General features: G+C 37.3%; 2 protein-coding genes across 2 annotated transcripts; both read left to right on the plus strand.

Moving 5' to 3' along the window:
• The first annotated feature begins 7651 nt into the window (after positions 1-7651).
• Positions 7652-8880, plus strand: LOC113332457. The gene is made up of 2 exons (XM_026578993.1): positions 7652-8763; positions 8871-8880. Exons 1-2 carry the CDS (start codon positions 7652-7654, stop codon positions 8878-8880), a joined length of 1122 nt encoding a protein of 373 aa, XP_026434778.1.
• A 1708-nt stretch (positions 8881-10588) lies between these two features.
• On the plus strand, positions 10589-11692 carry LOC113332458. The gene is made up of 3 exons (XM_026578994.1): positions 10589-10615; positions 10740-10820; positions 10916-11692. The coding sequence occupies exons 1-3, from the start codon at positions 10589-10591 to the stop codon at positions 11666-11668; spliced, it is 861 nt and encodes a 286-aa protein (XP_026434779.1). The 3' UTR covers positions 11669-11692.
• The last annotated feature ends 4494 nt before the right edge of the window (positions 11693-16186 follow it).

Genomic DNA, 16186 nt, shown 5'->3' on the forward strand with positions numbered 1-16186 from the left:
GAAGTGGGTCGCTTAATTTTTTAGGCAATCAAATTTCTGTATCCGAAAATGTAATTACAATATACAAATTAATACTTGACGTAATTACTAATTAAGATTCTATAATTATAAATAATCCACCTCTTAATTATAAAAACCTTCATTACATGTGGTATGTACTTCAATATTCCCACCCATGCAAAATACATTAACTTGTTACAAAAAGAAACCATCAAGTTAACGTACTGGTTTGCAATCCATCCCAAAAAAGACAAAAAAAAAACATGTCCAAAGAACAAAAGGCATACAAGTCCAAACAAAAAAATTGGACCTATATGTTTACCAAAATAACTGCACATTCAACATTCAGAGGTAAGAAAAAGAGCCGATGGAAGGCACTGGACCTGTAAGTTCACCAAAAAAAACTGCACATTCAGCATTCAGACTAATCATCCTCTCTAGAGGATTCATTCTCCTGATGATCATCAGCACATCCATCCTGCAAATCATCATCATCCCCAGCATAATCATTATCATCTTCTTGCAAATCATCCCAAGTAAATCCATTATCTTCAGGTCCACGTTCATCTTGGGACTCATCTTCTATATCATCTGGCACAGGTTGACAACCAAGGGTCGTCAAAGCCTCATTCAAGTACTCCCTGAGATTACGCTCCCTCCTTTGAAGCTTTGAGATTTCTTTGTCTTGCTTAGCAACTTTCTTCTTTTCAGAGTCCAGCTGTTCTTGGAGAGCAGCCAACTGTGCTTCATTTTTCTCATATAAACTGAAGCGGGCAGCAACTTTCGACTTACGAGCACCCTTAGCCCCAATACGGCGTGGATCAACAACCATTGCATATATTTCCTTGGGAGTGTAATTGACTTCCCCTCGACGAACCTGCTCACTAATCAGGTTCATTTCTGCCTGTATACCCATTGTAAAAACAAGCAACTAAGTCAAAATTCAAGTTTATGTAGCTACTATGAAGAAAAGACAAAACAACACAACAGTTATAGAACTATCCTTGTCTTTTAAGAGAACTTTCATTCAAAATGCAGTAACTATAGTTAAAAAGCAAAAGATAGATTGATCAAATATTATCCTAAAACTACACTTAAACAAGTATGGTTCTATAAGTTCTTATGTATGATCAAAGAACCCAAAATCTGCAACAAAAAAATAGTTCATAACAAATCATATTTTGACAGCATAAAAGCATGCAGACAATTAAAATATCAACAAACAAAGTATTAATGGATCTTAAACATGGAAAACTATGCGCGATCATCATATTTTATATCATAGTATCATACCAACAGTAAGAAATGCATAGTCAAAAATATAAACAAATTTGAACAACACATTGATATTATACCAACAGAAACAAATAACACATGTTGCGTATCTCGACCTTGTAGCTTGGGATGTTTAGTTCACATTTACACCAACAGTAAGTTGCAAGCATTATTAAATCTATTACTAGTGAGGAAATTTTTACCTGCCAATCTGCACACAGTTTACCAAGCTTACTAGCTTTGTGAGTTTCCATGAACATACTGAGTGGATCAATCGGGAGATTTTTGCGCGCCTAATTAAATTGAACTTGTAAGCTTACCACAATTTAAAATTTATTAAGACATGAAGAACAGGGATAAGACATCAATGAACAATTTAAGGCTTACCCTATCATACGCTTTTCTGGCGAAACTCTGTGTACCATTGGTATGGTTCAGAGCTAGTGCCTTTGCGCAGCCCTTGCTTTTTCGGACGCAGCCTACCATTAAATATGAAAAATAAAAATGATAAGCACTACCGAATTCACCAATAATATAGATTTTTTTTTGTTTCTATAGAGAAACCATAATCGGTTTTATGAGCTCATAGCTGGACACCACTCCATGTTAAAAAGTCAAATCATCAAAGTACATTGCAAAGGGTAAGACCAGAAAAATTATATACCTTAAATTTTACATCAGTGTTAAAGAAGTCACACATATGAGCCCAATCATCAACATTGCGGATTCTTGGGGATGGATTTCGCAGGGCTTCCTCATGACTATCAAACGATCTGTAGTGCGATGCTAACTCAGATCGATATCTAACATAAGCCAGTCTCATTGTGTTCTTATAGCCTCCTCAGCATTTTCATCATCAGGTACTAAGATATAGTAATCCTAGGAGAAAACTAATTTGTTAAACAATGACCAATGTTTAAAAAACTCAACGAAACTACAAAAAAAATAGAAAAGGTGAATTAAGTATTACCCTGACAAGTTTAGATACTCTTGATATCTTTTCTTCAGGCATGTTTCTAAACAAACGGACAGTCAAAGGGAAGTTGTCACCTTGGCGCACCCACATTCCTATCGCGAGAATACACTCAAGGCTGAATGTACCCACCAAGCTCTTTTCAAAAACTTCTACTTTCAGTTTATCCAAATCAGTATCTCTAATAGCAACTTTAGGAAGAGTGGTGATACCCCTAGTAGTCTCTGTGTAAGAAAGGACAGCAACCAACAAAATAAGTTATTAAGATAACCATGTTAACTATCAACTATGGCAGAAATAGATTAACAGGTAAAAGACTTCACTTATAGCCGGTGGATTGGCAGAGTTAGATGCCAAAGGAGAATTCGAAGCCTCATGCGAAAAACCTCGACGGCTTAACTCTGGTGATATATCTTCATTATCATCTAACTGATTTTGTTGTCGACGAGACAATCGAGGACTTCTACGAGGTGTTGAATCATGTTCATCACGAGCCAACAAAGTATGCCGTAGAGGGCTCCTACGAGGTGCTGAATCACGTTCATTACGAGCCAACTGAGTTTGTCGTCGAGGAGACGCCCGTGGACAGCTGCGCTGCACAGATGTCGGATGACAAGCTGAAGTAGATCGTTGCCTACTGCAATCTCCAAATTCAACACGCTGTGGAAGAGATAACTGCCTAGAAGTTAAAAGTTGCCTGTGGTCATCTTCAACGTCATTATGTGGTGGAACATGATTGCTGCTTTTCTGCATCGTCCAACAATAATGATCGCTTTGCTTGAATCAAACTTTGGGGCCTTTGACGACTGGCTGCTTCTAATACTGTATCCATCACGGACTGTCTTCTGTTTAACGGCCTTTCAGGAGTTGTTAGTGCTGCAGCAGGTCTCTTTCTGGACTTTGATACATTTAAAGATGTACCACCTATCTCTTCAGTAAACAATACACGAAACAATTAGATATGAGACAATGAACAAAATAAGGGAGAAACTATGAGAAGGGGAAGGAATATCATTACCGTTTAAAGATCGCATATTAACTGGTGCCCCTTCTCTTGTCGAAGGAGAAGAAGAGTACTGCGGAGTGGTCATGGGATCCCCGCGGGGAAGTTGTTTTACACGACCACCTCTACTTCTAGCCATTTCTGAAATATTTTATCAGGAAAACAAAATCAATCACTGAACAAGATAAACAGCACAAGGTTACCAACACCCAAAACCACAACAAGGCTATAATGAACTTCACCAAAAAAAATACATAAAAATATGACTATTTACAACTACTAAATTACATCAAAACAAAAAAATAATGATTAGCAGAAAATATTAAGTAAACATACATCAAATCTCTTTACCCTAAACAAAGTTTAAAGGGTTTTTCTTAATCTTAGAAAAAAAGATCTATTAAAAAAAACATCTGAGAAAAAAGAGATCTTTAAAAAGGAAGACTGTTAAAGGACAAACTTATAGAGAAACCAAAAAAAATTACATCTGTCATGGAAGATTCCATCGCAACCACTTTAAAAAAGAAAGAATTTTACGGGATAAAGTTACAGAGAAACAAATTTTTTTTTACAGGGCATGAAAGATTGCATCCCAACCAAAAACGATTTTAAAAGAGAATCAAACAAAGCTTAAAGTGGTGAAAAAACAAAATCAAAAGAGAGAGAAAAAATTAATTTTAATGAATCCCCATATTGAACCCTAGAAACTGCATCTAAAAACTTAAAATAAACCACAATCAAATCCCTAAGCTACTTTAATCAAAAATTAAAGTAGCAAAAAGACAACATGGAAGACAAATAGAAAGCTTAAACAATTGATGAATCTTAAAATTAAACCTTAAAAACTGGATCTAAATCTTAAATAAAAGACTTGCATGCTCTCAAAGAAAACCCTAAGATTAAAATCAAAGTAATACCCTAAGATTAAAATCAAAGTAATAGATAATTTACCCAAGATTATAGTGTACGATTAAGGATTTTCAGAAATCCCTAAAGATCTTCCTAAACCGCCGCTACTGGACTTGAAAGAGAGTGAAAGAGAGAGAGTGTACTCGGAAGAATGAAGAATTAAAACCCTAGACTTTAGTATCATAAGGGCCCTGCGGGTGGAAACATAATTTACATCACAGTTTTTATTTTTCACATGGGGCGGAAACAATGTTAAGTATTGTTTATTTCATTTTAAGAACAAGGAAACGAGTGAGTTGTTGGCTGAAAAAATTCCAGTTACACGAACCAAATGTTATTTGGTCAGTGAGTGAGATGATGGAGGGAAAGTTTCCCGCTAGACGAAACTTAACAAATTTCGAACCAAATATTATTTGGTCTGTGAGTGAGATGATGGAGGGAAAGTTTGCCGCTCCCTAAATTACCAAAATTCGAACCTATTATATACGGTAGGCATTAGAGATGTGGTTGATCCACCGATTGTGGTCAAGTGGACTCCGTCAAACCGTGTTACTACTCAACATATAAGATGGATTAAATTGTTCTTATCTAAATGTGTAATCATACTTAATTAAGAAAGGACACGTACTGTCCTAGGTGTCAAGTAAATGAACAATAGTTTCCATACTTTAGAAACTATATATGAATCTATAGTCTTGTAACCATTAAGGACGTGAAAAAATGAAATAAAATTTCCACTTTTGTTCCCTTAATTTCCTTGTGTACTTCTACTGATTTTGTATAGTTCCCTGTGTACTTTCAATAGTTGTTTCTTCAAGTACTTGAGCTATGCACGAATCAATACACACATAAAAGAACCAACTTAATTTGGTTCTGTGAGTAAGATGGGGCAATTTTCCGCCCTGCAAATTTATTATGATTTGAACAAAATACATTTTTCCATGTGAGTCACATTTTGAAGGAGAATTTAGAACATTACAATAATACATTTTGTAAACAATTCCCTATTGTCAAAATGTGTGCATAAATTGGTTAAATGTGCAAAAATGCGTGTCGGCAAAAAAGTGGGCACAAATCGGATTTTACAATGTGAAATATTTATTGCACTCATTTCTGATAAGAGTGATATGGTCATTTCCAAAATCTGTAAGAACAACCACAGTCATCGACTATAACTAAAAATTTGGTCGAAAACCCAGACGCTACAGAGAGGAGTATCAATCAAATACCAGAGTATAACCAAAAACCAAACTATATTTGGTCGATAGTTTGGTTTTGGTCGGGCGTAATTTAAGACTACGCCCGACATCAGGCGCAAATATTAGTTGCGTTTCGAGCGAGGCGTAATTTTAATTTGCGCTTGGTAGTCAGGCGCAAATAATAGCTTCGTATGTTTCAAACGTAACTTTAATCTACACCCGATAGGACGTAGTTTACATTTGCGCCTGATATCGGGCGGTATGTTTCAATTGCATCTCAACCAGGCGGTATGTTTCAATTGCGCCTCAATTGCGCCTCAAGTTACGCCTCTCCATCGGGCGGTTTTATATATTATGCCCCACACCAAACGCAATTTTAGGCTCCGCCCGACATCAGGCGTAAATTAAAGTTACGTCCCACCCCACCCAAGCGCATTTTATACCTATGCCCCATATCAGACGAACTCTTATACCTCGCTCCACCAAATTTACTCCAGCAGCGTAACTTCTCACCACGGACTAAAAGCATTCTTTTAGTTTTCATCTGGAATTTAGTCTTTATTAATATCTTTATAATAAAAATAAAACGAAAATTTCAACAGCGCACTACGTACTACATTAATTGAACAAGTTGTCTTGCTAGCCTACAAGCGAGTCTCATGGCCAGGAGCGGACTACTATAGGTCTGAAACTTCGTATGAACGATGAATCACACCATTTACCGGGAAGATTCCATGGGAATATTCTCAGAAACCTTAAACATACACCAATTCGTCAACTTCGAGAAAGAAACTGGCTCCGAGATCGAAACTTAACCATATTTATCTAACACTTCTAGATCAAATATGATTATCAGTCAATCATGAAAGATAATCAGATGAATCTAATTGTGTCTCCAACTTTGCATTAAGCCATGGTTTGCAAACTTTCCATTCCTTAGATCAAAAATGTTTTAGTTCATGAGTATGAGAATCATACAATACCGGAGACAAACTCAGGTGCGAAATTTAATTCAGTTGCATTCAATTCAGGTGCAAAATCTTTTTATTTTTCAAACTGGGATGTTCAAATCTAACAAATTTCATCTTCAGTTCATCCGAGTGAAAAACTATATTCCAACTCTAATAATCTTTGAACCTGGGATGTTTAACTCTGATAAATCTCTACCATCGAAAAGTGTTGCATGTGACAAGACATCCATCGAAAAGAAGTTTTCTCTCACCGGGATCTGTTATTTTACTAACCTCAATTTTTGATGTTAAATTCGTAGTTTTTTCGAAACAAGAAGCAACAAGATCAAATTCTTCAATCCATGCAAAAGCAAACCAGTTTTGTAGAAGAACGAAGCAGCTTTAAAGGAAAAATATTTGCGCCTGATGTCGGACGTAGTCTTAAATTACGCCCAACCAAAACCAAACTATCGATCAAATATGGTCTGGTTTTTGGATATAGTCTGGTATTTTGGGGGAAACACAATCCATATGAGCTTATCTGTAGCCATTAGATCAAAGTTTAGACAATCCCATTGGTTTAAAAAGTGCATACGGATTGAGAAATTTAGTTAAACCAAACACAGCTTCAAACCGTTAGATTGGCCATGATTTGATTTCCTTAAATTTGGTTCGTTGGATTAGAAATAATTACCATAAAACCATTGTAACACACAATCTCTATGCGTTTTTTCCTCCTCTTTTGATTTCTTCGACTTTCTTCTAACTGTCGAGAGGAAAAAGAAAAACCCTTGGATCTCCTTTTCTATCCTCTCTTAGATTGTTTCTCCAGCACAAACACTTTTAATCTTAAGATCCATCTTCTTATTTTCACAATCTCAAGATTCAAGTGAATATATCGATCTCCACGAAGACGAGATTTAGGGCAGCAAGATTGAAATGAAGAAGTTCTATTCCTGATTAGTTCGTATTTAGCTGTAGTAGAACAAAATTTTGTACGGTAAGAACCCCAATTTTGTTTGGTTTTACCTTAATTTTGCATTTGACACTTCAAACTTATAGATTCAAGCTTAGAAATTCTGTAAAAAATAACCCTAGATTTGTTTCTCGTCGGTGATATTTAGGTGTTTCAATTTGATCTGTTTCCAAGTTAAATTCTATTGCTTTCTTCATATTTCTTGTTTCATTTGCAATTTATTTAGCTATATTTTCATACATTCGTAAGGGCATTGTTAATTGTGTTTATTCGTAGTTCAATATTATCCATGTAGTTTTTGTAACTTACATCAGTTTCGGCATTTCAACTTAATTATGCGTGTTTAGTACAGATATTATAGCATCGATGGATAAGAGTTGGATTAAAATGCATAGGAATGAGGAGGCGTTCCGCAAGGGAGTCAAAAGCTTCCTAGACTTTGCGTTTGAGCGTATACAACCTGGGATGGAGTCAATTCGTTGTCCTTGTGTTTACTGCAATAACAATTGCTATTTTTCTCGAGATGAAGTGCATCTACATATATTGCGTCATGGGTTCACGAAAGGATATACTAATTGGATATACCATGGGGAGGCAGAGGGAAGGGAACCTTTGGGTACTGCTAGAATAATTGAAGATGACATGCCGGAAAACGACGATTGGGATGAGTTGCTAGGTGTTATTGGAGAATCTTCAAACTCCGATCCTGCTAATTTTTACCGGTTGTTGGAGGAGTCCGAGAAACCCCTTTATCCTGATTGTAAGAATTATTCAAGGTTATCCTTTACTGTGCACTTACTTTGTATTAAGACCCGTGGTGGATTGGCTAACAAATGGTTCGACGAGCTGTTGAGTCTTCTGATCAAGGCATTTCCAATTGCCCTAATACCGAAGAACTGTTATGAGGCTCTAAAATCCATAAGGGACTTGGGTCTTACCTATCAGAAGATCGATGCTTGCCCAAATGATTGCATATTGTTTCGGAAAGACTATTCTCTATTGGATAAGTGCCCGGTCTGTCATGCTTGTAGATGGAAAAATGATGGGTCATTGGGAGGCAATGAATTAGATATTAGTGCAAAAAGAAAACCTAAGAAGAAAGTTGCTGAAAAGATAGTACGATATTTTTCTTTAAAGGCAAGAATTCAGAGGTGGTTTATGTGTCCTAAGACCGCTCCTCACATGATATGGCATAAAGAACGTATTGATGATGGACTTTTGAGGCACCCGGCAGATTCTCAGAACTGGAAGAGCTTTGATGAGATGCACCCCACATTTGCAGCCGAGCCTCGTAATCTGAGACTTACATTAGCTACCGATGGGATGAATCCTTTTGGAAATATGACGAATCCTCATAGCACATGGCCAGTTGTTCTAATCAACAACAACATACCACCATGGATGTGTACAAAAGATTCTAATTTCATTTTGTCTATGATAATTTCAGGACCCAAATCACCAGGAAATGATATTGATGTGTATCTGCAATTATTAATAGAGGAATTGAAGGATTTATGGGAGCGCGGTATTCGAATTTTTGATGCTTCAAAGAAAGAGTTCTTTCTATGTCGTGCAACACTATTAGGTACTATTAGCGATTTCCCTGCCCTAGCCATGCTTTCTGGATGGAGTACCAAGGGAAAATATGCATGTCCATGCTGCAATAATGACCCATGTTCACTTCGATTAAGCAATGGAGGTAACAACTGAACTATTACTTTTTTTGGATTACTTTCCTTTTATGCCCAACTCTTATCATTTTGTCCAAATGTTATTTGTAGGTAAGTGGTGTTACATGTCCCACCGCCGCTTTTTGCCAATGGATCATAAATGGCGCGATCACAAGGCAGCCTTCAATGGAGAAAAGGAGAAACGACCACCACCAAAGATATTAAATGGGGCCGAAATACTTGAGCAGTTGGATCATCTAGAGCAAGTTGAGTTTGGTAAGAACGCCAATCAACAAAGTCTAGTAGAAAAGATACCCTTTGATCACAATTGGAAGAAAATTAGCATTTTCCAGCTGGAATTACCCTACGTGAGCACGATTTTATTGTTCCACAGTCTAGATGTGATGCATATCGAAAAGAATGTTTGTGATATCGTGATGGGGACTATATTGTAGGTCAATGGGAAGACAAAAGACAACATAAAAGCTCGATTGGACCTACAGGGGATGGGTATACGGAAGGACTTATGGGCGACGAGAACAGGGGATAAGTATAGGGTGCCAAACGCTTCATATGTGATGTTGAACAAGGAGAAGGATTCATTTTGTAAACTTTTGAAGGAAATTAAGGTTCCTGACGGGTACACATCAAACATTTCTCGATGTGTGAACCTTAAAGAGCGGAGGCTTATTGGTCTAAAGAGTCACGATTGCCATGTTCTATTGGAACATTTGTTACCTATAGCAATTCGTGGAAATTTTCCAGATGATGTGTGTGAAGCAGTGACTGAGTTATGTATGTTTTTCAAAGTTCTGTGTGCTACTGTCCTTAATATGGCTGACTTAGACAAACTGCAAGACAGTATTGCAATCACATTGTGCAAGTTAGAAAGGATATTCCCACCATCTTTTTTTGTTGTGATGATGCACTTGCCCATTCATCTAGTAGAACAAGCAAAGGTTGGTGGTCCGGTGCAGTATCGTTGGATGTATCCAATTGAGAGGTACGACTATATCAATGTCATTTTCCTTGGAAATTTTATCTTTTCTGTGATCTGATGGTATTTGTAAAGATTTTCTATTACGGTTAGTGTATATATACACACTTAAGGTACTTAGAAATTTAATAATATATGCTATTGTGGAATAATACTATCGAACATGTAAATAGCTTGTGAATGGTTGTTACTTTAGTCAGGAGCATATGCGATTTGTCTAAGTGATATCACAGATTTTAGCTATGGATGAATTTCCAAATGAGGCTTTATATATGTCATAGTTACACTGATATCAAAGATTGATCGACTTCACTTGTTCATTTTGGTTACTGTCATTTAGTTGAACTTTGTTTATCCTACTATCTATGTATCAGGTACTTGCGGAAGTTAAAGTGTTATGTGCGGAATAAAGCTCATCCCGAGGCTCGATGGCGAAAGGGCAAATAATAGAAGAATCCTCGTATTAATTGAGCGCCATATGAATAGTGTAGTTACGAAGTTTAATCAACTTGGTAGAAACGAGGATAACACTCGATTTCAGTCAGCATAATAAGTTTTGTTTTCAGACAATCCGGTGAATTTCAAGGTAAGAAACGTGTGGCCTCGTTTTCAGAGGAAGAGTTCCAACAAATGAAAATGGCTGTTCTCAAGAATTGTGATGAAGTGCACCAATATGAGGAGTACGTGTTCTCTACTTGCTATTTCTCCTTATGTACAGTGAATAATGCTAGATGTGAGATTGTTTTCGTGCACATGTATTTGAATGATTTTCTTATGGCAATTACAGAAACACAAATCTATGCTTGAAGGAACTAGCCACGCACATAGAAAACACACCCAAGAATTTCCTAGATGGTTTGAACGTAAAGTGAGTCTCAATTCAATACTATTAACATGCATGTTTTGTTCGCCACAGGCTTCTTATGATTTTGACTTCGGCGGGATTTTTTCTATAACAAACAGATTTACCAACTGCACAAAGAGACCAGTCAGGTGAGTGAAGAACTATTATCATTGGCCGGAGGTCCTTGCCGAGAAGCTCTGTCTTTCAACATTTACACGGTCAATGGGTACCGCTTTCAGACAAAACGTTGGGAGCAGGGAAGAACGACACAAAACGCTGGAGTATGTGTAACCATCGAGAAGGATTATTTTGGAGTGCTAACTGATATTATAGAGTTGAGGTATGTGGGTGGATTCCGTGTTGTTCTTTTCAAATGTGATTGGCGGGATGTAGATAGTGATAGGGGATGCAGGAAAGATAAACATGGAGTTGTTACTGCTGTTAATAGAACCGTAAGTTGTTGGCAAGATGAACCTTATGTGTTACCTTCTCAAGTATCACAAGTTATGTATGTGAATGAAGGAGAGGAGTCCCAGTGGCAGACAGTGATAAAACTAAAACCTCGGAACTATTATGATATGCCGGTGCGTGATATTAATACAGATTTGAGTCCTAGTGAAGCAGCACAGGATTTGTACTCGGCTTATTCTATGGAAGATGTACAACTTGAACCGCAGCAGGATGATGATGACAATTTTGTTTGGGATAGGTGTGATGTTCCGGAAGAAACCGTCACTTACGTTGCGCCAGAACAAGGACGAGGGAAAGCTGTCGATGAAGATGATGCTGATGTTGAAAGTGTTTATACTACTAGCGATGATGATGATTTGCTCGAATTTGAAGAGTCTGACAACGAGATGGACTGGGATTAATTTTAGTTGTTTGTTTTCTTTCATACTGCCGTGAAACTGTAAAAGAAGCTTAGCTTTGTAAATAAAATTGGTATCTTTTTTTTTAATAAACAAAAGAAGACTGGTATCGTCAAAATCAAGCAAACAATTACTTATACTTCTTTGATCTGATGAAAAGAGAATTCCATTTGAAAAATGCTCATTACATTGGACCCATTTTCAAATCAATATCTGAGAAAAGAACAAGAAATTTAACAAACCAATACATTTAACAAACCAATACATTGGACCCATTAATTCAGAGACTTTGGACAATGAAATGTGGAAACCGATACATACCGGAAAATCTCATATAATCTCTCTAATGAACGGGTAGTCGCTAAATTTAGTCGCTCAGATAGGTTTGACCAACCAAATACTTATTGAATCGCTGGTCATCCTAGCTCGAAGTAAGTAGCTACCAAACCTACAACGGCGGTTGCTATATTCTTAACGGGAAAAGAATTTTACCGACTAAACTACTCTATGTGGTCGCTCAAATTAGTGGATATATATTAATACCGAGTCGCTTGTTTGATGGTCGCAAGTTAAGTAGCTTGATCCTTGAAGCGACGAAAAGTTTGGGTGCTTGCTAAGTTTTTAGTTGCTTAAGCCATGTTTTCTTGTAGTGGCAGCATCGACATCATCCAAGTTTGTAAAAGCTTTCCCTTCAAACACAGGGGGCTTGAGACGTTTCTTGAACCACAGATCCTCCGGAATCTTATGGACTGTGATTTGCTGCAATGACCAATGAGTATTAGTTCCTAAAACCCATAAAACATGTACAAATCCGAAAAGAAACTTGGTCAGACCAAGGTACATTCATCCAACAAAGATAGTCACCAACAAAGCAACATAAATCAGATCACCTAGATGAGATACACACATTTAGCAGATGATAATCACCAACATAGCAACATAAATCGGAACTACGATAACACTACCACTATCAAACCAAATTAACTCGAATAAAGAAATTGTCGTGTTTGCAGGTAAATATCAAATATTATGTATGAGAAAAAAAACCTAACAGTACCTTGGTCGTCAGAGATTAGACCATGTTTTCATGGATTTTTCTGTCGGATTATGTATATACGCAAAACTCGATTATAACATGGTGTAGGTCTCTGCAACAAACCAAGAAAAATAAAAGTTAATTAGATTAGAAAGCGATAGAAAAATAAAAGTTAATTAGATTAGACATCGAAAGTTTTTTTTTTTTTTGTTAGGGCTCCGAAAAAGAGAAAAGCAAGAGAAGGATATTACCGGATTTTAGACTGTAATATTGGGTTTAGGTTATTTTGATGATGAAGATCCATGGTTTGTTGTAGAAGAAACGTAGAGGGAAGGTTTAGGATGAACGAATATCAATATAGGTTTAAGATTGAAAGATTACTGGATTTCTGTAACGATGATCGTTACCTCACCGATTGAAAGATGTTATGTGATTTAGGTTATGATGATTTGTTTTGCGGAGAAGAAAACCTAGGTTTTTTCCTAGCGCTTTTTTTTTCTTTTTGGTTTCAGGGATGATAAATATAAAAATTACTTTTTCTAACAAAAAAACGCCTTGTTTTTCTCTTCTGTGAGGAAAAGTGCAACAGAGCAATTCTATGAGTGGGTGAGGGTCACCGTTCAACGTGGAGCTTTATGAGCTTAGGATTTTAAAGGAGTAATATTAGGCCTTGTATAATTATGTACATTGTGTAGTAAACGATTAAGAGATCGTTGAGAGATTTCTTGTATAGCTTTTAGGGCTAAAGCTAGGGTTTCGTTGTGAGAGCATATTGGTGAGGAACAAGAGACAAGGTTATCGTCTCGGGTAATTGTTGCGTTGTAACCAAGGGATTGTTGGGATTCACACGATGTTGTAATCGTTATTCTTCATAGTAGATTTGAGTTGGTGCGGCTCAAAGTGGACGTAGACAATATATACAGGTTGTATGTATTGGTCGAACCACTATAAATCTTGTGTCTGTGAGTTGATTTATCTTTCTCGTATTATTATAGTTGCTTGTGCTTGGTTTACTTATTATTCAACATAATATCTCAAGATCCGTTATTCCGCGGTTGTCAGTGATTCCCTAAGAAAATCCTGACAACTGGTATCATAGCTCGGGTTAGAGATTTAGGGTTTATCGTAGTACGATTGGAGTGGGAGTTATGGGTGATAATAACGAAAGTACGGTAGCTGGGGATAAAGTTTTTAATGGGAAAACTTTGCGTTTTGGAAGTCTCAGATGGAAGATTACATATATGAGAAAGACCTTGCTGATCCATTGGGTGGAGTTGCGAAAAAGGGAGCACGCAAAGACGATGAATGAACAACTCTTGATCGCAAGTGTGTAGCCGTGATCCGTAGATGTCTAACGGAGGAAGTCTACAATAACGTACAAGAGGAAACTAGTACTAAGGATCTTATGGATAAACTTGAAAAGTTGTATCAAAATTCATCAGCCTCTGGGAAGATTATGTTGTGTGAACAATTATTTAATCTGAAGATGCAAGAAGGCGAAGCGATTTCAGCACATCTTGGGAGTTTCAATCGATTATTTCTTAGCTTTCAAAAGTTAGTATTACTTTTGATGATGAAGTTTAAGCTTTACGGTTGTTGTCGTCATTACCAAAGAGTTGGGAGACTGCAAGGACAACCATATATTAGCAATTCCGCAGGGAGCGAGAAGTTGAAGCTTGATGATGTGCAACAAAGGTTAATTGCTGAAGAGGAGAGAAGAATAGAACAAGGTTACAGTTATAGTACTTCAATCTCGTCCTTAAGTATACAAGAAAAAGATAGAGGAAGGAGTTCAAATAGGAACAACAACAAGACTAGTTGGAAGTCTAGAGGGAAGTCTAGGGGGAGATCTCAATCCCGGCCTAGAGGTGTTGTTGAGTGTTGGGCATGTAAGAAAGTAGGACACTTCAAGCGCGATTTTCCGGAAAACAAAGGTGTTAATAATGGTGGAAACAAAGGTAATCAAGAAGAGGTCAACGTAGTTGCAGCTGCGGAACCGGTGAAGGTCCTTGTTGATAACAATAAGGTGATTACAGAAGGCTTTCTACTACTCTCTGAGGACAAGCAATATGAGTCTTGGATTATAGACTCGGGAGCTTCTTTCCATGCAACGGGTGATAAGAATATTATGATCTCTTATAAGGAAGGATACTATGGCCAAGTATTCTTTGTTGACGGTGAAGCATGCGACATCATCGGTTTGGGTGATGTGATCTTGAAAGTCAATGGTTCGACATGGAAATCGAAGGATGTATGACACGTTCCGAATTTGAAGAAAAACTTAGTGTCTGTGGGCCAAGTTTGTGATGATAACTGTGAAGTTGTGTTAACGAAACACAATTGGAAAGTGAAGAAAGGGCTATGGTGTTAGATCGAGGACTTAGAGTCAATACTCTATACCGGACTTCAGATGGAACTACTTTAGCAGTGGCTAGTAGTGGTGAAGACACTAACTTATGGCATAGAAGATTAGGGCACATGAGTGAGAAGAACATGAAGATTCCATGTTCGGGAGGATATATACCAAAGGTGAAGTCTTTTGATATGAGTTTTAGTGAAGACTGTGTTCTTGGAAAGCAAAAACGGGTTAGCTTCAGCAGAGGAGGAGAGACTTGAGAAGAGAGAAACTTGATTTGGTTCATATAGATGTATGGGGACCAATTGATGTTGCATCTCACTGTGGGTTCCGTTATTATGTCCCTTGTATTAATGATCACTCAAGGAAGGTGTGGCTTTACTTCATGAAGAATAAGTTCAAGGTGTATGAAGTGTTTCAAAAGTGGAAAGCTTTGGTTGAAACAGAAACTGGTCTGAAGTTGAAGTGTTTAAGGTCAGACAACGGTGGTGAGTATGACAAAACAAAATTATTACACTTATGTGCTACTAATGGATTTCGTTTGGAGAGGACAGTTCCAAGGACGCCACATGAGAATGGAGTAGCAGAACGTATGAATTGGACGTTAAATGCACGTGCAAGGTGCATGAGGTTGCAGTATGGTTTTCCCGAGACCTTCTGGGCACATGCAACAGAGACAGTTTCTTATCTAATTAATAGGACACCTAGTAGTCCATTAGATATGAAAATACCAGAGGAGGTTTGGACTGGAAAAAAGGTAAATCTTTCATATTTGAAAGTTTTTGGTTGTGTTGGTTATGCTCATCTTAGTCCCGGTGAGATGTCTAAGATAGGTGCTCAAGCATATAAGTGTATATTCCTTGGTTATGGAATTTACGCTTTTGGTATAAACTTTGGGACTATGAGGGTCACAAAGTTATTAGAAGTAGAGATGTCACTTTTAATGAGAATGAGTTATACAAGGACAGGAATACAACACAAGTTGAAGATGTCAGGTATCGATATTGATGATGTTTCTGGAAAAAGTGTGGAACAAGAAGAGCAAGATGTTATTGATGGCGGAGAAGTACAAGTTGAAGATACTTCTACTGCAGTGGTATTTACTCCTACAGTTTCACAAGAAGTACGA

The sequence above is a fragment of the Papaver somniferum genome, unplaced genomic scaffold (genome assembly GCF_003573695.1).
Source record: "Papaver somniferum cultivar HN1 unplaced genomic scaffold, ASM357369v1 unplaced-scaffold_131, whole genome shotgun sequence".
In the NCBI taxonomy this organism is placed as follows: Eukaryota; Viridiplantae; Streptophyta; class Magnoliopsida; order Ranunculales; family Papaveraceae; genus Papaver; species Papaver somniferum.

What these genes read in the sequence shown, in the direction of transcription:
- LOC113332458 (XM_026578994.1), top strand. Translation starts at nt 10,589, where the DNA reads ATGGCTGTTCTCAAGAATTGTGATGAA. An exon ending in TTCTCAAGAATTGTGATGAA is followed by an intron (nt 10,616 to 10,739) that starts GTGCACCAATAT and finishes TGGCAATTACAG; the next exon opens with AAACACAAATCTATGCTTGA. An exon ending in CTAGATGGTTTGAACGTAAA is followed by an intron (nt 10,821 to 10,915) that starts GTGAGTCTCAAT and finishes TATAACAAACAG; the next exon opens with ATTTACCAACTGCACAAAGA.
- LOC113332457 (XM_026578993.1), top strand. Translation starts at nt 7,652, where the DNA reads ATGGATAAGAGTTGGATTAAAATGCATAGGAATGAGGAGGCGTTCCGC.